This window comes from Periplaneta americana, chromosome 1 (assembly GCF_040183065.1).
Source record: "Periplaneta americana isolate PAMFEO1 chromosome 1, P.americana_PAMFEO1_priV1, whole genome shotgun sequence".
Taxonomy (NCBI): Eukaryota; Metazoa; Arthropoda; class Insecta; order Blattodea; family Blattidae; genus Periplaneta; species Periplaneta americana.
Genome location: NC_091117.1, coordinates 212,028,111 through 212,051,704, shown reverse-complemented (window position 1 = coordinate 212,051,704; position 23,594 = coordinate 212,028,111). Strand labels below are relative to the sequence as shown.

General features: G+C 34.3%; 1 protein-coding gene and 1 non-coding gene across 3 annotated transcripts; both read right to left on the bottom strand.

Moving 5' to 3' along the window:
- Positions 1 to 569: 569 nt before the first annotated feature.
- ear (ENL/AF9-related super elongation complex transcription factor) lies at positions 570 to 23,523 on the bottom strand. Of its 2 annotated transcripts, none has more exons than XM_069837590.1 (5): positions 23,009 to 23,523; positions 15,223 to 15,400; positions 12,413 to 12,636; positions 6,960 to 7,130; positions 570 to 3,856 (listed from the first exon to the last, which is right to left on the bottom strand). In XM_069837590.1, the coding sequence occupies exons 1-5, from the start codon at positions 23,018 to 23,020 to the stop codon at positions 1,994 to 1,996; spliced, it is 2,448 nt and encodes an 815-aa protein (XP_069693691.1). In that variant the 5' UTR covers positions 23,021 to 23,523; the 3' UTR covers positions 570 to 1,993. The 2 variants fall into 2 exon arrangements, with proteins under 2 accessions (XP_069693691.1, XP_069693688.1); XM_069837587.1 differs by having other exon boundaries at positions 23,188 to 23,501.
- On the bottom strand, positions 4,409 to 4,480 carry TRNAY-AUA (transfer RNA tyrosine (anticodon AUA)). The gene has a single exon. It is a non-coding gene; the product is annotated as a tRNA-Tyr (tRNA).
- Positions 23,524 to 23,594: the final 71 nt, after the last annotated feature.

Genomic DNA, 23,594 nt, shown 5'->3' with positions numbered 1-23,594 from the left:
TGAACAACAACCCCATGAACATAAAAAATTTTAATAACTTATATTTTGTATTTCGTTCATAAAATAATAAAAAAATTTCAGTAATTAAATTTACGTAAGTCATTTTATAGAAATTTTATCCTAATTTCCATTATCTAATATTCCATCTTTATAATAATGTTATGCAATAATTCCAGTTGTTAAAATACGAAACAGAATGATAGTTTCATTTAAAGAAAAACAAATTCTAGCCAGACTCTGTAAATTATTGTTGAATTTATGAGAATAACTCGAACGTTTACATACCGGTATTTTGTCTGTATTCCTAACCTTCATTCATTACAATAATAATAATAATAATAATAATAATAATAATCAGTCATAACTGGGGATCGAACATGGAACATTTTCTCGTCAGGCTAACACGCTACCATTCAGCTAGGAAGAAGATATGGAATATAATGAGTGTAACGAAGTTGGTTGGCAAATATTAATATTATCTCTAATATCTATTTTTCAATCAACAAACATTTACACACATAAATGCAGCTTCTCGACATACAATGCATGTTCTTGTATATGACAACATCAAGATTAGTATAAATTTTATTGTATTATTGTACTTTATATACATGTTGAATTTATGCTGATGACTGTACTGTTTGGCAGTCTGTTCAAAAAACATGGCCAGCCACTTTATGTTTCCGTGAGTATACATTACAGACCTCAGAAATGATGTCTTTCTTATCCTCATATGTGTTGATATAAATATACAAGAAAGATTTACATTGAAGTGATATCAAAATAAATATAATGAACAAGAACTGTAAAAAAAAAAAGAAGTAAAATAAAGAATAATAATAAATCATGCATAATTTTCTTTTCAAAACAAAAGTTAATCTAATTATATTTCTATTACTGCATACGAATTCATTCTGACTGCTCCAGTTTCACTGCAATTCTTATAAAGTCTGGTTGCAAATTCCCATAACATCCATACAAACTCAGACTTCATAACGAGATCTTGACATAAAAGAAACATCACTTAACAAAAACAATATATAACAAAAACCACTTAATTATATACTTCATTACAATTTCAATATTTAAATAATAACATTATTTAGAAGAATGTATCACATGATACTTTTCAAGTACCATAACACATTATGGCAATATAAAATAAGTATTGCAACTTTTCACAGAGAGTAGGTGCAGAATCTACTCAAATATCATACAACGCTTTTCAATATCCTTACTTTACACTAAGGTTTGGAAGTACGATCAATGCCTTCAGACATGTTCCAGAAATCAAAGCCATTGCTAAACTTACAGTTACAAATAATAACAAGCAAGCAACATTACAGATTGCTTCTGAAGACCTCGAGAAAATTGAACAACATTCAATGATTTACTAAAAATCCGAGGTATAAATTAATTTACAAACTTATTTGCTGCTTACTTCTACACCACTGCAACAATGGGCAGACTTATACAGATAAAACTTTGGGTTATATTATGTACAGAGTAACATACTTAAGTAGGATGATTTCTGTAGTATCAGAAACTGTAAAACTGTTTCATACATTATTCTTATAAATATTCGTATGTAACTTTGATTATCTTTTCTATTTATTTTTTTTTTAATTCAGAACTCAAAGTCTTACATTTCAAAATATTTTCTTTTAACATTATGATAATTGTCACTTCACTGATGTAATATTATGGCTGCTCACATTTTGGTCCAAATATAAAACAGTAAATTGCTGCCTAATGGTGATGGTTCAAAATGTAAAATTAAGTTTATTTTAATGGAAGTTTTAATTTATCAGATTGGGTTATGTGACAATCAGTTCAATGAGTTCTGCTGCAAATCTAACGAGAAATTTTTCACCAAATGTACAGCAGATATTCAAGGATTGAAAATGGTAATACATACACCGTTTTCAAATCTAATGTAATAATGTTACAGTTTCTATTTTTGTTTCTTTAAAAATATTTCGATCTTTTTTTGTCATGAGGTTGTGAAGAAATCCTGCAATCTCTTTACTGTACTGCGATCTAGAGCACACAAGTCAAAGTCAAATGTTTTCTTTGTAATTTCATATTGACCCGTTTCTGCTATTACTTGCACCACACGCTGCAACTCTGCATTGTCTTCCAATGTCATTATTTTTCTCTGCAGATCTTTCAGCTGAGAAACGTAGTCTGGTGAGAACTGCAGTGGTGCAACAGGGCTTGTAGTAGTTGTGGCAGTAGCAGCAGGAACAGTCGGAGAAGCGGCAGCAGCAGCGGCAGCAGTGGCTGGAGCAGCAGCAGCAGGAACAACAAAAGTTTCTGAAGACTGAACTTCACTTGGTGAAACTGCAGTTGTACTTACCTCCACTTGTGCTGGCACTTCACTAGGTACCCGACCCACCTGTTCATCTGTTTTATTCACATCAGGGTCTAATTTTGGTACTTTTGGGTTTGTCACATTGTCTCCTCTCCCACTTCCATTCGCTTCTTCCTCTTTTCCCTTGCCACTACTTTTACGTTTCCTCTTTTTACTGGACTCCTTGTCACCTTTGCTTCCACTATCGTCTTTTCCACTATTACCACTAGATTCTTTCTTTTCTTTATTTTTCTTTGATACACTTTTATCCTTCTCTTTACTACTACTTACCTTGCTCAGACTATTTCTCTCTTGATTTGCACTGTCAGGCTTACTTTTGGTAGATTCAAGTTTACTGTTACTACTTGAAGTTACAATGTTTTTACTTGATGCACCTGATTTAACAGAACTTTCTACCTTACTGCTGTTCTCCACAAGTATCGGTGGTTTTATTTGGGGAGTCGGAAGTTCAATTGAATCTTCGTCTGCTGAGAGTGGTGACAGGTTAGAATCGCTTGAATTCAATTCATCCAAGAGTTGGGTCAGAGGTCGTCTAACAGGCTTATCCTTCACTGGAGGTGGAGGTACTACTTTTTCTGGCGAAGGAGATGGTTTAATGGGGGATAAACTGTGATGAGATGGGCTGCGAGAAGGACTACGTGGACGTTTTTTGCTGGAGTCAGATGTTACACCATTTCTATCTCGATCCTTCGTTTCACTAGATTTTTTACTATCTGATGAACTTTTCTTTGCTCCTTTGTCCTTTTCTCGGTCTTTCTCCTTTCCACTATCATCCCTCTTGCTTTTCTCTTTCTTTTTGTGTTTGTGTTTAGTACGTTCTTTGTCCCCATCACTACTAGTTTTCTCTCTTTCTTTCGGTTTTTCTGATTCCTTAACTATATCCTTTTCTGTTTTCCTAGCTGCCTCTTTCTCTTTATCTTTGCCTTCTTTTGACGTCTTTTCGCTCTTGTCTGTCTTATCACTGCTTTTACTATCGTGCTCTTTATGTCTTTCTTTTTTTGATTTCTCATCTCTGCTCTTCTTTTCTTTCTTCCTTTTCTCGCTTTTACTAGATTCTCCTGATGATTTTGAATCACTTTTAACTTTAGGTTCTTCAATTTGCACTTTCTTGGGTTCTTCTTTGGTTGATTTAACAGGAGCCGGTGCTTTCGACGGGGAAGCAGGTCGTTTTGGTGGTGTTGACGGGTGTTTACTCTTTTCTTTAGCTTTGTCACGGTCCTTATTTCGATCCTTCTTCTCTTCCTTTGAGCTGCTGCTTTCTCGCGAATCCTTTTGTGCGCTGTGTTTCGTAGGTTTAATGCTGCCACTTACCTGTTTATCATTGCTTGGCTTATCAGGGGGTTTGGCAGGTTTGGGTAATGGTGACACTTTGGGTGATGGAGACGGCTTTTTGGGATCTGGTGAAACTTTGGTAGTTTTGATTGGTGGCCCAAATAAATCATGAAAAGAGTTGCTTGTACGTGGTTCTTCAGAACGATATTCCTATGAAAAAGAGAACAGAAAAGATAATCAGTCCTACAATCCTTATCGCCTATTATATTATATATATTATTTTATTTTAATGTACCGAAGTACATATGATATTTCCATGCAGATATTCTGCATCATCATACGATGAAAGAGTAATGGAACAGAGAAAAATTCTCTCCGGCGCCTGGATTTGAACCCGGGTTTTCAGCTCTACGTGCTGACGCTTTATTCACTAAGCCACACCGGATTCCACCCCGGCGTCGGACAGAATCGTCTCAGTTGTAAGTTCCAACTCTTGGGTTCCCTCTAGTGGCCGCCCTCAGCACTACATCATTGATATCTATGAACCTAGGACTGAAGTCCACACATGTGCTGAGGTGCACTCGTGATGAGTGACTAGTTGTCCGGGATCTCACGGAATAAGCGCCGTCTTAAATCACGAAGTGATTTACGCATATCATATATATATATATTATTTTAATGTACCGAAGTACATATGATATTTCCATGCAGACATTCTGTGTCATCATACGATGAAAGAGTAATGGAACGGAGAAAAATTCTCTCCGGTGCCGGGATTTGAACCCGGATTTTCAGCTCTATGTGCTGATGCTTTATCCACTAAGCTACACCGGATTCCACCCCGGCGTCGGACAGAATCGTCTCAGTTTTAAGTTCCAACTCTTGGGTTCCCTCTAGTGGCCACCCTCTGCACTACGTCATAGTTGGAACTTAAAAGTGTGAAGATTCTGTCCAACGCCGGGGTGGAATCCGGTGTGGCTTAGTGAATAAAGCGTCAGCACGTAGAGCTGAAAACCCGGGTTCAAATCCTGGCGCCAGAGAGAATTTTTCTCCGTTCCATTACTCTTTCATCCTATTATATTATTACACTTCTAGTACAAATGTGAATAAATTATGCAACTATTTTCAATTAAAATGTCAAGAGAATAAAAATTCATGTAGTAACATAGTCATTAATACAAAAGTGTGGGGGCCAATTAAGAATAAAGAATTAAGATGTTTCTTGAAGAGCAGAATACAACCATAATTACGATTCAGGAATTATCAGTCTGCCATACCTAAGCCCACGGGTTGGTCAGAATGTAATGCCTCCATTTTTTTTCTCTTTTAATTTACAAGAAAACTAAATTTAATTTACATAGCATAACAGCCACAACATTCACAATTAATCTGTCACTTTTCAATATCTCCGTCTTTTTCTACAGTTTTTGTCTGCCTTGAAACAAGAACATGTAGTGAAAAATCTAAATAAGTTTTTTCTGTAACATTCACCGTTTAGAGGAAATCGTTATGTTTCTATGAAGCATTAGCCAACAGTACAAACAACTACTCTACCAAGCGCGGAGTGCACTCCTTACCTTCCCCTCGTACTCAGTCAGTGACACGAAACAGTGCCCTGCATTGCAAGATTTACTTTAATAATTTTCGCAATTATTCAATTTAAATTCATGGCTAAATAGTTTAATTTAAAAAAAAAAAGATAAACGGTTTAATTTGCAAAAAAAAATACTCAAGACATTAACTATTCACATTATTTTCACTTATCTGCCTATATAGCAATCAGTCATTTCTCTTGAGCCATTCCAAACATTCGGAAAAGACTATTTTTTTTCTGTTTAATGGTACTTCATCAAAAGAAAAGAGTAATAAAAGTTTTGTTATATTTAACATGTAGAATCACCTCTTAAATGTTGGTGCATCGGTCCCCTTCCACTCTGTATAAATTTTGAAATATATCCAAAAAAATTTTATTGTCAACATTCTCTACCATCTACACATAAGTTTTGAATTCAATGTAAAAAAAATTGTTATTTTCAATTTTTTGTTTCTTATTGTTCTTGTTCATTACAAAACATCAAAATGGTGGATCCATTTTTATAGTGTTAAAATAAACGTTTTCTCAGGTAAATTGCACCACACATCTATACTAATAATAAATCTGTAGCCGAAATTTTTCTGGTAATTTTCGATTTTCCAAAAATAATTCGTCCTAACATATATAATTAACCATCCTGAAACCGAAAACCGCATTTTTGAAATTTTTGTTTTTATGTCTGTTTGTATGTTTGTTACCTTTTCACGCGATAATGGCTGAACCGATTTATATGAAAATTGGAATATAAATTAAGTTTGTTGTAACTTAGATTTTAGGCTATATGGCATTCAAAATACTTTATTTAAAAGGGGAGTTATAAGGGGGACTGAATTAAATAAATCGAAATATCTCGTTTATTATTGATTCTTGTGAAAAATGTTACATAACAAAAGTTTCTTTAAAAATGATTTCCGATAAGTTTTATTCTTTACAAAATTTTGATAGCACTGATATTTAATGAGATAAATGAGTTTTAAAATTAAAATAACGCCATCTAAGACGGTGCAATGAATTAAGAACAAATGACTTCGTCTATAAGGGGCCTTGGACAACAATCGAAACAGGGGCCTTAGATATCAACAATCGAAAGCTATTAAACATAGCCTACAGAGAATGTTTCTGTGTTTTTATGAAGTAATATCAGAAGCTAAATTAACCAATTTGTATAATTAATTATTATTTCACCATTGAAAAGTGTAGTTTCTCTAGATGGACATAATGCTATAATGTTATTACAGTAACGTCTGAGTAAATCGAGGACAGGTAAGATTAAAATAGCTTCTTATGCACAGAAAATTTGATAGGCTATTTTGTACATTCGTTTTCTGTATTTCTTAAAATAATATTTATGTACACTCATTTTAATCTCAGAGAATTAACGAATAACGAGAGTGTATTGATTTAGTATGCAGTAATAGTACGTTAGCTTAGCAATCCATTATTTTATAATTCAAATTTTAACTATGCTCAATTGAATCGTGTTAAAATACATAAAATATATATGCAATAAATGCAATGCAAAAAAAATTGGGTAATGAGCGAAGCAGATTATCTTGCACTGTTGTAAAAGTTGTTCCCTGGATCAAACGTCCTATTTTAATTATGTAATTACTTTATATTTATTTCTAACATGTGCAGCGGAGCGCAAGGGTACGGCTAGTCTCAAATATAAAAGTGACAGCGAGATTTAATGACTCAGCATTAAAAGTTATTTATTACCTTAATCTTGTGCTTCTTAGCTGGATCTCCTCCCAGCTTAGGCTTTCCAACAAGTGGTGGGGCTGATAATTTTGATGACGAAACTTCATCAGTTGAAGCAGCAATGGCTGGTGTCGCACTAGGCTTTTCTCCAGAGGTAGAATGGATACTAGCATCTGAGCCTACACCAACCTAAAAATTATACAATTACTGCATTTATTTCCAATAGAACACTGTTGAGAAAAGGAATGTAACACTTTTTAGTTGATTGTTTTTAGGATCGTTTGGTAATTTTACAATGTCTCCAGACAGTGTCAACTAAAACTCTCAGTCCTGCACGTCAAGAATTCCATTACTGAGCAGGGGGCACCTACAGAACCACAATTGTTATCTCCCATGATGGGTAAGAATGATTTTGTAGACATGAATAAAATTTTGATTTGGGTATTCCAAAAGTGAGTGAATTTTCCCTTGAATCTTCTCAATCAGGACGGGATTATTTTACGTGCTGTAAATCTAAACACGAAATTCTTTAATTTACTTCTCTTTTAAAATAAACCATGTTGGGGTTTGTACTGCGTATAAAAACCATTGCTCTCCATCGAATTTGAAACCACGAACCTTTGCTCTAATGGTTAGTATGGCAACTACTTGACTTAAGTTCGCTATGCAACACATATCCCAGCTCAGAGTCCTAGTACAACAAAGAAGTTTGCCGGAAATAAAAAAAATGTATACATCTTGATTACACAACTTTTAACACTGTATCACTTCGGAATATGTATAAGAACTTTCTTGTGTTAAATTTTAACGTACCTTGTTAACATGTTTCGACCTATTTTGGGTCATCTTCAGAACGGGTCGTTGTTGGACTTGGCGCCTCTTGTTTCCTGTGAGGGTGCATTCACAGGAAACAAGAGGTGCCAAGACCAACAACGACCAGTTCTGAAGTTGACCTAAAATAGGTCGAAACATGTCAACAAGGTACGTTAAAATTTAACACAAGAAAGATCTTATCATACATATTCCGAAAAAAAAAAAAAAAATGTTATTTCGAAATAGATACATTTTATTTTACTTTAAAATTCAATCATTTTATTCTGAAAGGAGTTCATAATGTAAAAGTCCACAGCCTTCCCTCTGTATCAGTACCAATATACAGTTAGAAAATTGAAAATCTCACGGGCCTACAACCTTTTATGCATAGCGTTACTAGCCAATATACAGGTATAATGTGTATAAATCGAAAATAGAGTATCTATAGTCGCGACACTGATATTCCCGGCGTGACTCCTCCTCTTTGCTTACGTCTTAGGAAGCGAAGGCTCTATAAAGTCTTGGTAGGTAGTACTGTTCGCCATTTTTGTTCTTTCCTTGCCGAGCTATCAGAGGAGGAATCTATTTGCCACACTGTTAAACATTATCATGTCGTAGCTCCTATGATAATAAATCAAATGCACTGTAATTCAGCAAATAATTGAGCGGCAAATAACATCCTCGTGTGCTTTCTGTGAACGCCAACGAAAGAGCCAAAATGGCGGGCGATTATATTAAGTATTTATTGAGCCTAAGGAAATCCATAATGTCATCATCAGCAACTCACAAGACGCAGACGTTTAAATGTAGCCGACCTGCAACGGGATTGGCTGCCGGAAATAAGAGTGACGGGACTATATCTTTCTTCATTTTTATATGGAAGTACACATCTGAGTAACTCTGCTTTTGTTTCATTTTGTGCATATTCAATACCAATTTCTTATTTCTGCTTTTTTTTGGGGGGGGGGGATATGATTGCCACTTTATTGATGACAGTAATAGCTTGCATTACCATTACGATAATAGAACCTTCCTCCAAATTACTATGATCAACCTAGTACACGACATAACTCTTCACAGATACACATCATGGATAATGTGGCCAGCTGAGGTGGTGTCCAATTTGAAAATGGGTCATAGTCCTGGCATCTATCTGCTGTATGCGGGGGGTGGGGGGGGGAAACACGCACACACACACACACGTGGTCGAAATAACATCATCATCATCTTCCTAACAAGTATTAGGCCAAGTGGCCTGTTACGGTCTCAAACTAGAATTTTCAGTCCATCTCTTCTTTGGACGGCCTAGAGATCTTTTGCCATATGGATGGTAATGAAGCAGTGCTTTTGGAATTCTGCATCGATTCATTCGTTCGAGATGACCCTTCCACTGAAGTTGATATTTGCTGATGAAATGCATAATGGGTTCTATTTGAAGTTCTTGCATTAGGTCCTCATTTTTTTTATGATCCCAGCGAGTATATCCAGCTGTTCCTCTCATAAACCTCATCTCACTTGCTGTTATTCTACTGACATCTTTATTCTTCACAGTCCACGCTTCGCTACCATAGCTTAATACTGGCTGTGCTAAGGTTTTAACTGGTCGAAATAACAAAATATGATATAAGCAACAATATGTTATCTGTGAAAGTTTACTGGTATAAGGTGTGTGGTTTACTTAAGAAAGTTGAATTATAAAGATTTATATAAGTGTATTAATCGCATGTAGTATTACTCAGTAATGGAGCATGCGGAATGATTTAAAAAAAAACACACACACAAAAAACACACATGCCACATATAAATATATACTGTGTGACTCTCAAACTGCTGCAACATTACAAGCCGATGTCTCTTCAACAGATCAATAAAACTAAAAGCTGAATTTTTCAAAATTTTTAGTGTGCCTGCTTCACAGAACACTGGGAATAATTTTAATTTCAAATGTCGGATATTTTGGTCTTTCTAAAAAGTAAATTAAGGAACTTAAAATGTGGAAGGAAAAGAAAAAAAGTTTCTAAAATACAATAGAATCTTAAGAAGTAATGGGCATTTGAAATTTCGAAGATACACTATTAAATAAAAACAATGAAGAAGTAATGATTGCAAAGCTATTAATTTACTAGTTTTATTGAGACATTTAAAGGACAATGGCTTGTAACACTTTCTGTGGGCCACCCTGTATACACATATATGTATTTCACAAAAAATAAATACTAATTTTCATTCACTACTCACTGTTCCTAACAGCATTCATTCAAACTACAGTAAGCCTTTATGAATCACTTTACTGTTCTCTTATCAAAGCTAAACCAGTGTGGATCATTATCAAGACAATTGCTCGTCACAACTGGTCTTTCCTTAATTCAAAAATATTTTCACTCTGTGCACCTCACAACAGTATGTCGACAGAATCATAATACAATTATTTCTAGACCAGTGATATTATGTACATGAGGATTAATAAGAACATAGAAAATACAAGACAAGAACCATTAAAATTTAGAAATATGAGTTTCGAAAAGTAACTAGTTTTAAATACCTTGGAACCTTAATTACATCTAAAAATGAAATTGGAGAAGAAATTAAAAATAGGATTGCGGCTGGAAACAGATGCTTTTATGGGTTAAGGAACGTGTTTAAATCAAGAGCAGTAAGTAAAAAGGTTAAAATTAAAATTTATAAAACAGTAATTAAACCAGTAGTTATATATGAGAGTGAGATATAGACCATGTCACAAGCTGACATGCTACGGTTAAATACATGGGAATGGAAAATATTAAGAAAAATCTATGGATCTCTGAAAATAAACGACATATGGAGAATTAGAACAAATTATGAGTTACAAAAGTTATACAAAGATATTGATATAGTTGGCGATATACGAAAAAAAAGACTGCAATGGATAGGGCATGTTATAAGAATGAAGGAGGATAGATTGGTAAAGAAGGCCCTAAATGGAAAAATTGAGGGCATAAGAAGAAGGGGCAGGCCTAGAACAAGATGGTTAGATGCTGTTGAAAACGATCTGAGGGAAATGAAGGTTAAAAGATGGAGAAAAACAGGAGAAGATAGAGAGGCATGGGCAACTATTATGAAGGAAGCTAAGGTTCTCAGAGGACTGTGAAGCTCAGGAGTTAGCTAGTTTTAGTGATATTATGAAGTGACATGTTTCCATTCTTTTCCATCAGATGTCTCCCCATTCATAATCAGGGTAACACTTGCTACCAAGAGTTAAAAGAGAAATAATGTAGTCCTGAACATAGAATGTTACCTTCATTCATAAACAAAGATCTTCTACATGCACTAAATATGCTTTACTTTTTCATTCAATGAAAACCACACATGTCTTTATTACGTAGATTTCCAATGCTCTTGACTAGATTCAAAAGCTTGTATTTTGGATCCTGAGACAAGTACAGTAACTACTAGCACTTTATAATGAGTGTCTATGCAAAAACTAAACAAATAATTCACTATAAGGTATTTACAGTATAAGAGTACAGTGCATCAGTTATTTATAGATTTCAAAAAGGCATATGACTCGGTTAAGAGAGACGTTTTATATAATATTCTTATTGAATTTGGTATTCCCAAGAAACTAGTTCGATTAATTAAAATGTGTCTCAGTGAAATGTACAGCAGAGTTCGCATAGGTCAGTTTCTATCTGATGCTTTTCCAATTCACTGCGGGCTAAAGCAAGGAGATGCACTATCACTTTTACTTTTTAACTTTGCTCTAGAGTATGCCATTAGGAAAGTCCAGGATAACAGAGAGGGTTTGGAATTGAACGGGTTACATCAGCTGCTTGTCTATGCGGATGACGTGAATATGTTAGGAGAAAATCCACAAACGATTAGGGAAAACACGGGAATTTTACTGGAACCAAGTAAAGAGATAGGTTTGGAAGTAAATCCCGAAAAGACAAAGTATATGATTATGTCTCGTGACTAGAACATAGTACGAAATGGAAATATAAAAATTGGAAATTTATCTTTTGAAGAGATGGAGAAGTTCAAATATCTTGGAGCAACAGTAACAAATATAAATGATACTCGGGGAAAATTAAACACAGAATAAATATGGGAAATGCCTGTTATTATTCGGTTGAGAAACTTTTATCATCCAGTCTGCTGTCGAAAAATATGAAAGTTAGAATTTATAAAACAGTTATATTACCGATTATTCTGTATGGTTGTGAAACTTGGACTCTCACTTTGAGAGAGGAACATAAGTTAAGGGTGTTTGAGAATAAGGTGCTTAGGAAAATATTTGGGGCTAAGAGGGATGAAGTTACAGGAGAATGGAGAAAGTTACACAACACAGAACTGCACGCATTGTATTCTTCACCTGACATAGTTAGGAACATTAAATCCAGATGTTTGAGATGGGCAGGGCATGTAGCACGTATGGGCGAATCCAGAAATGCATATAGAGTGTTAGTTGGGAGGCCGGAGGGGAAAAAGACCTTTAGGGAGGCCGAGACATAGATGGGAAGATAATATTAAAATGGATTTGAGGGAGGTGGGATATGATGGTAGAGACTGGATTAATCTTGCTCAGGATAGGGACCGATGGCGGGCTTATGTGAGGGCGGCAATGAACCTCCAGGTTCCTTAAAAGCCAGTAAGTAAGTAAGTATAAGGTATTTACATACCCCTCCTCCACGTATCAGCCGACGTCTCAGTTCTTCATCAGGATTGCGGAATATATATTTTTCTCGCTGAACTTTACTGATGGTTGGTCCACTTGGTTGTAAGTCTAAATCGTAGTTATATCTGACTTTCTTGGGTTCTTCATCCGTCCGAAAGCAAATATCAATAGGCAGGTTAAAACCTGCATATCCTGATTCTTTAACAGAATATGGTGGCTCCTTCACAACTATAAAAGAAGCATAATGAACACGAAATGTAAAAGTGGATTTAAAATACATGTTAAAAAATACTGAGAACTCAACACCAAGGTGACACAATGGAAAGAAATGTGACTGCTCTGTTTCGTATTTATATTGAAGTCATAAATAAATGGGAAAATAACTTTACAAATGACATACCTTTAGATAATAACAATATCTTAAGGAGAATTTTATTTTCCAATGATAAGGCAGTCCTGTATTTGGAATATTAGAAGACAGTCTACAAATAAACACGCAATCTTCAAAAGGTTATATCACAGTCTTGTATATACAGTCGCGAAGCTCAATACGTAGTAAATATGCAAACATTAGATAGTTGCTCACCACTAGGATCGCTAATATCGCCTCATTACAGGCAATGCAAAATAGAACCATCACAGTCTATTGTTTCTAGCACCCTCAAAACTCAAGCTTCGTGACTGTATATAGTAGACTGTGGTTATGTGGTTGAATAAAATTTAAACATTTCAAATACTAAAACTAAGGTTATGGCCTTTCAGGGGAAAACTCCTTAGACGAAAATTAGTTATTAATGATAAATGAATTGAACAGGTTTCGAATTTTAACTATTTAGGCTTCAATACATCACAAGACTGCAGTAAAGATATAGATATTAAACTAAACAAGTTTGGAAGGATATGTGGGACTATTAGAAAATCTTTAAGACAAAAAACTCAAAGTAGTACACAAATGAAATTCTATAAAGTCTTAGCAACTCCAATGTTGATATTTAGCTCCGAGAATTGGACAATAAAAGAAAAGGATAAAAGAAGAATATAAACTACGGAAATTAAATTTTTGAGAGCAGTAGCTGGTATAGTGTTGGCTTGCAAGGCAAGAAATCATGAAGCGATGATGAGGCTCATTAAAAAATGGTGAAATATGGTGGAGGAAACAGGAGTACCTTGTGAGGACTTTGTCTAACATCATATTTGGCTACTTTAAATTCCTCTCTAACTTGTTGAGATATGAACCTGGGTCTCTGACGTGAAAAATCAACTGGTCACAATAACTTTAAGTAGTATCAATCAAGTAGTGTAAGTTCTTACAGTCAATTACTTAACAATATTACATACATTGAATCTTTATATTATTACATGAAGTAGTGTTTAAAAGTTATGAGTTATGACAAACGTTTTCACCAATAATTTGGCATCTTCAGGTCACATTAAAAGAACATAGAAACATAAAATGAACACTTAACCCAGATTTTCCCACCGCCCTTTTTTAAGGACAGTTGCAGTGCCTTCGGATATTATGTCATTGTTGGTGTTAGGGACATTTTATAAGTTGTGCGATAATGTTGGTAGTATTTGTTAGCTTTAGAAAATATACCGATTTTTGAGAGTAACTAATGTGCTACTGTATTTTTATCACAAAAAAATTTTTGGGCTTATCTGGGTTAAGATATTCCAGTTAAACACATTCGTTAAAAATTAAAACTGGTATAATAGGCTATCTGAGCAATACGCCATTAAAATACACGTAGCACGAAGATGATACCATGAAATCGTGGGATAGGCTGATAACATTGTATTAACTGACCATGGTATCATCTTCCTGCTACATGTATTTTAATGACGTATTGCTGAGATGGCCTATTATACCAGTTTTAATTTTTAACGAATGTGTTTAACTGGAATATCTTAAGTGTTCATTTTATGTTTCTATGTTCTTTTAATGTGACCTGAAGATGCCAAATTATTGGTGAAAATTATGCAAATCTAGTCTTTCAGGTAAAGCTCCCTGTAAAGCAGATTTGAATAATTTCAAGGGAAAAATTGTTCCGGGGCCGGGTATCGATCCCGGGACCTCTGGTTGAACGTACCAGCGCTCTACCACTGAGCTACCCGGGAACTCCACCCGACACCGTCTCAACTTTTCCCTTATATCCACACAACTCATGTGGGCTGACGAAACGCCAGAGACCCACATCGAGTGCACGCAATCTGTGTGACTTGGAATTGTGGTTTTCTACAGAAAACCACAATTCTACAGAAAACCACAATTCCAAGTCACACAGAGATTGTGTGCACTCGATGTGAGTCTCTGGCGTTTCGTCAGCCCACACGAGTTGTGTGGATATAAGGGAAAAGTTGAGACGGTGTCGGGTGGAGTTCCCGGGTAGCTCAGTGGTAGAGCGCTGGTACGTTCAACCAGAGGTCCCGGGATCGATACCCGGCCCCGGAACAATTTTTCCCTTGAAATTATTCATATTGGTGAAAATGTTTGTCATAACTTTTAAATACTACTTCATGTAATAATATAAAGGTTCAATGTATGTAATATTGTTAAGTAATTGACTGTAAGAACTTACACTACTTGATTGATACTATACTTATCGGACCCAACATGCCTTTAAAATTCTAAGTAGCCTCGTATGTCAAAAACTTTCTTCAACATAGAGAATTATAAGGGTCACATTTAAAATGAGATGAAATTAATAAAAGGGAATGTAGATGATAATTAATCAAATATCAGAAAAGAATTTACTTTGTACATAGTAATACTGAACTTCAGAATCTACATAAGCTACAATTAAATCAACTTACCTCTTTTTGGTTTATGAAACGTCTCATGCAAATGAAATACAACTTTTTCTACGAAGTGATTGATTTCAGTATTATCAGATCCTCGCACATACACTTCCCAGTCATGCGTAAAACCTTCTGGAGTCCGTTTGGTTCGAATAGATGCTTCATGCCCAATCTCAAATGTAACTCGCACACACTGAAACGAATTTAAAAATTGTTGAAGTAGCTTTTCACATAACAAAGCACTATACTTCTAAGCTAAATTATCAGGCTAGCAAAGGTCAAGAGAGATTTAAATGATCAAATCTGGAGGCTGCAAAGCCCAATCATCCTTGTAAACAAAATGCCCAGGCAAGCATACGCACTATAGAAGGGCATCTTCACAAAAATTATTAGCGGGAGAGACACATTAACAATTACTTCACCAACACTCAATGGTGGATTTTTTACTCTAAATCATTTTAAGTGCAATCTCCTTACTCAGATCTTAAATGCTGCAGGCCTTGAAGGCCCATTTCTTAAATTTTGTTTCTTGCTCTGTCTGTCAGAGATCTATACAGTCTCGAGATGTTATCCTGCAGAGATATTTTTATTTTATTGGGTTATTTTACGACGCTGTACCAACATCTAGGTTATTTTGCATCTGAATGAAATGAAGGTGATAATGCCGGTGAAATGATTCGGGGGTCCAGCACCGAAAGTTACCCAGCATTTGCTCGTATTGGGTTGAGGGAAAACCCCGGAAAAAACCTCAACCAGGTAACTTGCCCCGACCGGGATTCGAATGCAGAGATATCTACAGGCTTATTAGAATGATAGAAAGTCCTTTGTCTGTGGTAAATTTATGACTTGAGTCTATGGTCTTACTTCTCTTCCAAAACATGCCGAGCTAAGGATATATTTGTTCTCCTCCATCAGATATGTAAAATAATTAATAAACAACTTCAAAAGTAAATCTGACTACCATGATGTGTTTTTCTAATAGAAGAATTGCCAAGTTAAAAAAAAAAAAAAAAAAAAAAATATGTAAGAGAAAAAGATAGAGAAGTCAAGGAAAGCATTAGCCTGATTCTTGGTAGATGTTAAGATTATGAGAATGGTGGCAGCAATGGTAGTAACTATACAAATCTGGCTTTCAGGTAGTAGCTCCCTGTAAAGCAGGTTTGAATAATTTCAAGGAAAAGCCAGATTTGTATAATACATTCGTTACTGGAGGTACATTAACAGAAAGCCACAATTTAAAGTCACACAGTATTTGTGTGCACTCGCAGTTGAGTTCTGGCATCTTGTCAGCTCATGTGAGTTGTGCGGATATAAAAGGAAAAATTGTGACAGTGTCGTGTATATTTCCTGGGGTAGCTCAGTCGGAGAGCGTTCGCGCGCTAAGCGAAGGGTCCCGGGATTGATACCCGGCCCCGGAACAATTTTTCCTTGAAATTATTCAAATGGTAGTAACTGTCTTCGAATTATAATTTGTCATATCTCCTATTAGCATCATTATTAGATGACATGTCACGTATGTTGGAAAATCGGTTTTATATTGCAATAATCCCTACAACTTCCACAAAACCAATATTTGAAGGAAACTGCCAAGATATAAAGAACTACTGGCATTACTGTTCCCTTTCATCTAAACTCTTTCTATTCATATGACTGTTCAGATATAAATCTGCTATTAGTAGGAGGCAGATGTTGATGAAATCATTATTTTTCTTATAACTTTAAAACAATGCCATTTAACACAGAAATTCACTTGGTGTAACAAAACAAAATATGTAATTTTTTATATTGCATTCTTTTGTAATTTTTGTCTGATACTTCATATTTTTTCATTTTTGGGCATATTAAAAATAGTTTTCTCCAAATCTTATTGATTCTTACAGTATTTTTAAAAACTTCATTTTATTTTCCAGAAATTTTACATACAAATCATAGTTACTGCTTTTCCACTGCTAAATATTTTTCTTTGCTAAGGAAACTGACATTCATTCAGTGATCACACTGACCCGATAAAATAATAACAAACAATTTGGCCGGGGTAGATTTTACCTGGAAATATAGAGTTCACTGCACCCTACTATCTCACGGCCCAAAAGCACATAAAAACCCAGCATATGGATTGTTCAAAATTTCGTTTTATATCGAGAGTCAGGAACAAGGTGGGTTGAGGGAGAAACAAAATAAGAATGAAAATATATTTTCTAAAATATGTTAATTGAAAATGGATCATCATAAAAATTTATACAAACATTAATGTATTACATAATATTTGGCAATAATATGTTGTACATGCAATATCTGATACAGTTTATATTCAAAAGGAAATAATTATTGAATCCATCAATGAAGTTATATTTTATCCCACTACAAACAATGGCCCACACCTGTGGAGTAACGGTTAGCGTATCTGGCTGCGAAACCAGGTGGGCCCGGGTTCGAATCCCGGTTGAGTTTTTTTCCTGGGGTTTTCCCTCAACTCAATATGAACAAATGCTGGGTAGCTATTGGTGCTGGACCCTGGATTCATTTCACTGGTATTATCACCATCTCATTCCGACGCTAAATAATCTAAGATGTTGATACAGCGTCGTAAAATAACCTACCAAAACAACAATGGCACACGCAGTTTAAGATCATCCTAAAGCGGAATTTTTTTTTTTTTTTTTTTTTTTTTTTACATATTTTGAATCTTCATGCATGATATGACCGCCAGAACCTAAAAGAGGAAATAAAATCTGTTATGTAAGTTTTATCTTCGTTGCTATGAATAAATGTTAGTTTTACTTTAGTTTAAAAATTGTACCTTATTCTGTGTTATGGTACACAACCATGGCAATCTGTGAATTTGTATTAACTGAGAATCTTTTTAATACAAAAAAAAAAAAACAGAAACAAAAGAATAATTTTGATTTCTTTTAAAAACCATCCACTCTTTTGTGTTTATTACATGTCCTTATGCAGTCCCAGACTTCAATTTATTAACTTTTAAGGTCAATTTAAAAAAAATTTGGATCATTTTTATATAAATGTAAGGACATTTTATTGGTAATTTTTCAGCCATTTTTAGGTCATCAACATCCGCCCCCTACTGTATAAATTTGTTGTTATATTCCAAAGAGTATATTAAAACATTAATCAGCAAGACAGGCCACTCATAATGTATGACAATAACAATATGGTACAGAATTAATGAAAGAATGACAAGGGAAATGGGTGTAACCCCAAAAATCAGTCTCTGTACCATACTTGTTCACAATTAATTTTCACTTTAAACTTACTGCTGTATGAATCCAGGTCTCCAGTTTGGAAAGGCAATGCTTATAGCAGTGTATTCTAGAACTTGAGTTACAAATTATTTTTGATGAATTCCATGGAAGATGTCGATATACAAAGGTTACTAATTAACATGAAACAATCAGCAGAGACTTTCCTTATATAATATAGTTGAAATTATTTTGAACTCTAACTTGTGTAATATGAGGGTCACTAAAATAGTATTTCGTAATTTCTTTTACAAAAAAATATTATTTTTCATCTCGTCATAGCTTTCGAAATGGCTTCACTCAGCTTCGTATAAAATTAAGAACTAGATATCTTTCCTGGGAATAAAAGGCAGTCTGAGCATGGTGCTCATCACACCATCTTCTTAAGTGCCAAAGTCAAGAAAGCATGGAAAATCTCATTGGCATGTTTTTAGTGTACCACAACTTTTATTCTGTAGCTTTTTATTTGAAAATATGTAGGTACATCCATTAGGAGCAAAAAGTCTGTCTCTCTCTCTCACATTGAACCTCATATTTCCAGAAGAAGTATATATATATATATATATATATATATATATATATATATATATATATATATATATATACCTCAACATGGTAAAACTTGGAACCTGAGATTCTTTGAGGAACTTTGTCATAGCTGTGAGAAGGAAGTCATAGTCCCCAAATTGTGTTTCATGAAATCTGTCTTCAAATTAGCCAAATCTTCAATCCAACTTCAATCAATAGAGTGACATCATATGATTAAAAAATAAATAAATAAATAAATAAAATAGAAAGAAAGACAGAGATAGAAATAAGACAGAGACGAACAGTAAAGAAAGGTCAGAACCTGCAACAGCTGAGGATATGGCAGAGATATTTGATATGTTTAAAAAAATGTGGATGTGATCAAAAAGGGCAAGTAAAGTGAAATTGTAAATGATCGAGAAGTATAGGGGAGAGAGAAAGTGTATAAGCAGATGTGTAGAGATAAATATAAGTATTTATAGGAAGTGAGAATAGTGAGAAAGGATTAGGTGTAAGTGGAATAGTGAGAAAGTGAAAGTGAGCGCAAATAGGAATGAGTGAAAATGGGTTAAGAGAAGTGAACAAGTGACAGCATGAAATTAGTACTAACATTTGAATGTTGGTACAGTAAGTAAATGAATATAAGAGGAAGATAGGAGAAAAAGTCAAAGAACAATTAGGACAAATAATTCAATATGATGATTTGTAGAGAAAAAGTGAAATTGAGATTTTAGTGAATAGTAGTTAGAGGAAAAAGGGCGTTTGAAAGGTGTATATAATATTAGATATATTAGGATTACTGAACAAATAGAGAATAGCAAATGAAATGTAGGAGAAATATTGAAGGGAAGATAGAACAAGTAATAAAAAAGGTACATAGTTAATTGGGAGTATTTGTGTAGACGTGTACTGAAAATAATGTGTTACTGTAATATGTTAATGGTGAGGTACACCATTACATGTAAAGAAGTGCTGTGACCAAATATATCATATCATAAATAAATAAAATAAAATGTATGACAATACAGTGGGACTTAAAAGGACATTTGTTTATAGAAATTATGCCAAAAGGAATTCCTATTTATGGAGAGGTTTATGTGGGATTGTTGGACTATGACCACATCTGCAAAAGACTGATATTCTGTTGCCTTATGATAATGTTCAAGGGCAAGTAAACACAGATTCAAGAAACAAGTAAGATCACTTCTATTGAAACATATCTTTTACTCTATAGATCAGTTCTTATATAATTAGATGTTACTGACATATTTCTATATATGAAATACTGTAATTTATAACCAGGACTAGTAATTATTTCTGCTAGTTAATGTAACTATTTTTTGTTCAGGTTACCATAAAACTATTGCTCACTGTATGAATTTATATGTCTTTTAGTGTGATTTATGTTTTATTTTAGTGCATCTTGTAATGTATTTTTATGTCTAGTTTAGTATATAATTATATATGTTACGTATTTGTTTTGACGTGTCCTACATTTTTTATATGATCTATTGGATGACTAAAGCTATCTATCTGAAGATAATCACGAAATTAGAGTGGCCAGTAGTATAACAAAATGCGTTCCTAAGAAATGTGCCAACATATTATGCAAATAGTACTGTTATAGAATAAAAAATTATTAAAAATATGTGATGCACTATTTTCGAATCCGTAATTTAATGAATGCAATGCAGAAAAATGTGTTATGACCTATGATCAAGAAGTACAGTAAGCAGTGAAGATTTTTTAATCAGCTATTTAACGACACTGCACCAACTATGCAGTTATTAAGTGCTGAGTGGAATAGCGTGATGTCAGACAAATCACCATGAGATTACCTGGCATTTGCTTTACAACTGGAAAAACCTCGGAAGAAACCCTACCACCCAAAAGGACATAAGTCCTATTTGTTAATCCCTAGACCACACTGGTGGCAGTTTACCTAACACTGTCTCCTCAGTCAGTTTACCTGCTATCTTCTCAGAGTCATTACTGTACAACATAACCTCGACCTTATTTTGTGTGATAAGCTGGAGATTTTTCATCAGCAAGATATAAACCTTCCTATCTTGCCAGTAAAAGCAAGGACACTTAAATATCAACCATTGAAGACATTTTTACTTCATCTTTGGTCAAGAAGACAAGACGTGGGCTATAAAGTAGTGCTATGCTTATAAAAAAAAGAACAGTCTTCGAGTTTCCTTAATCACCTAAAAATGAATGATTGATAATGAGAACAAAAATTTTTGCCTTTTTACAAAGTATTATACGTAAGAATGTTTGAGTATGCAGTTCCAGTAAATACTCAAAACTGAAAAATCAATAATTATTAATACTATGCCTAATACTAATACCAGAACACATTATAACTTTTCTATAGCACATGACACTGAACTTTCAACTTGCATTTTTCTAAATTCTACGGTGTGGAAATCTGTGACGGGTTAATTTAGGCTTCTGCATGCCTTGCATCTACGAATATGTGACAGGTTAGGTTAGTTTAGGCTTTTGGTATGGCTTGTATATGCAAATCTGGAGAAGGTTAGGTTAGTTTAGGGCTCCGTATGCCTAGCATAGCCTACCTACATATCAAGTGAAGTGAAATGTGCATTCCGTGTTCATTTTGAAGTGTTCTACCTTTTTATTTCACATGTTCAATAATAATTTTTAGGTTACCTACACCGATAAATTCTTTCCAATTTTTAGCTATTTTCTAATATATGTTTCGAAGTCAACTGACGTCATGCATGAATTCTTCACATTCTAAACTACCATTCATCTCAAAATTAGACCATTTTCTCATTTCGTCAAAGAAACCTTCAGTGCTGCGTGCTATAGAAAATCTATTATAATATATAAATTACAACTATTGGTATATTGGAAAGGTTTTGCATTTTCTGTAATCATAATTCATTTACGAATAAGGATCACTTCCTTCAATGTAGATTATTTTCTCGAAAAAGTGAGAAAGATTACATCTATTAAATATCTTAAAAAGAATAGTTTAGGCCTATATTAAGCTACCGAAAAACAGTGAAACAATACACAGGCTCTTCCACGATAAATTATACCGCATATTCCTGAACACAAAGAACAACCCAAGCGCATTATGCAGTAAGTAGTGAATGAAACTCTTGGAAATTTTGGCAAACAAACATTTTAAAGGTAATTAATTACATTTAGATACATGTGTAACTGTCCAGTTTACGTACACCACTCATAATTCAAATTTTTATAGGCACTTATTACACTTTGTAGAGGTCCCTTCCCAGTTTGTTTCGGTGCGCGGACACCTGTAGTTTCCTATGGGTGGACGATTGGAAAACATTCGGTCACACTTTTCACGCACTATTCCTCTGAGACTATAATCTTAACTGATATCCTTCAACCAATCTTTTCAAACATATACTCATTATTGTCTTAAATCAGTTCCTGAGTTTCTGCGAAATGTTTCCTGGACCTTCATGCATACCATAAAAGAAACATCTCAAACAGGTGCACGTGAACTAGACATTTACCGATACATGGAATGATTTTCTGTACGTATTATGTTTTAATGTACAAAACATAACAGAGAGAGAGAGCATATTTCCTTATTTTTGTACGTTCTTAGACTATTCTTATTATTTACCTATACAAGAAAATATAGGAAGAAAAATCTTGCCAACAGTTCTACAAACACATGGAAATGACTCGGTTATTACAGTTTAAATGAAGATTTTTCATTGGGCTACTCCTTGTACTACAACTTGATTAACGTTCTTCTCACATACAGCAGTCGGTGAAATATGAAATCTTAAATGCTAAGCAGTCAAATTTAAAAACTGAATTTTACTTAATTTCATGCTACTGCTATAGAAAACAAATCCTGAGAAACTCCAAAATTTAGTTTTAAATCCACCAATCTTAATGTGGGTATTATCCATACATTTTCTAATTTTGTAAGGGATAATTCTACTTTCTACTAACAAGTCTATCTATTACATGACAATCTACTTTTAAAGTAAACCCACCGAATATGCCATAGCCTATTCACACTAACATTAACAGAATCATTCTTGATTTTCTTCGCTTCATTACTTCGTATTATATGATACACTACATTTCAAATATTGTCACAGTTTTTAAAGACAATGCTTTATATTAATTATCATTAAGAAATATATTACTGTTTGTTAATCATTTTAGGTACATCAGAGGAGGACTCGAAATCATTCATCAAAATACACGATTTTCTGATGTCAACAAGTTTTCCTGATGCGTTCAGCGAGTCACGAATAACATCGCTCAGATGTTCATACAGTCGGTGATCTTAACCAATGATTTGGTCTCGTTCTTCTTTAAATTTCTCAAATTATCAGCTATGGAAATCCACATATTTTCCGTGCATTCCACTACTACAAATTACGAAGAAAGATCATTTTCACAAACGTAAGCACATTTACATCTTATTATCACAATTTATTCCGAACCTCCAAGGAACTTTCTGAGCGATTTTTTTTTGTGCCTGTTCATCGGTTTCCTTGTGTTTGGACTGTTTGGAGCATTTGAAGATCATGTTATCAATCGTAACAATCTACAACTTACCACCAACAAGGA

Excerpts from the sequence above, each read along its gene's own strand:
- ear (XM_069837587.1), bottom strand. The coding sequence starts at position 23,214 with ATGAATGATTTCGAGTCCTCCTCTGAT. Across the intron at positions 12,637-15,222 it reads GTTTCATAAACCAAAAAGAG|TTGTGAAGGAGCCACCATAT; the intron begins GTAAGTTGATTT and ends CTTCTTTTATAG. Across the intron at positions 3,857-6,959 it reads CTAAGAAGCACAAGATTAAG|GAATATCGTTCTGAAGAACC; the intron begins GTAATAAATAAC and ends TCTTTTTCATAG.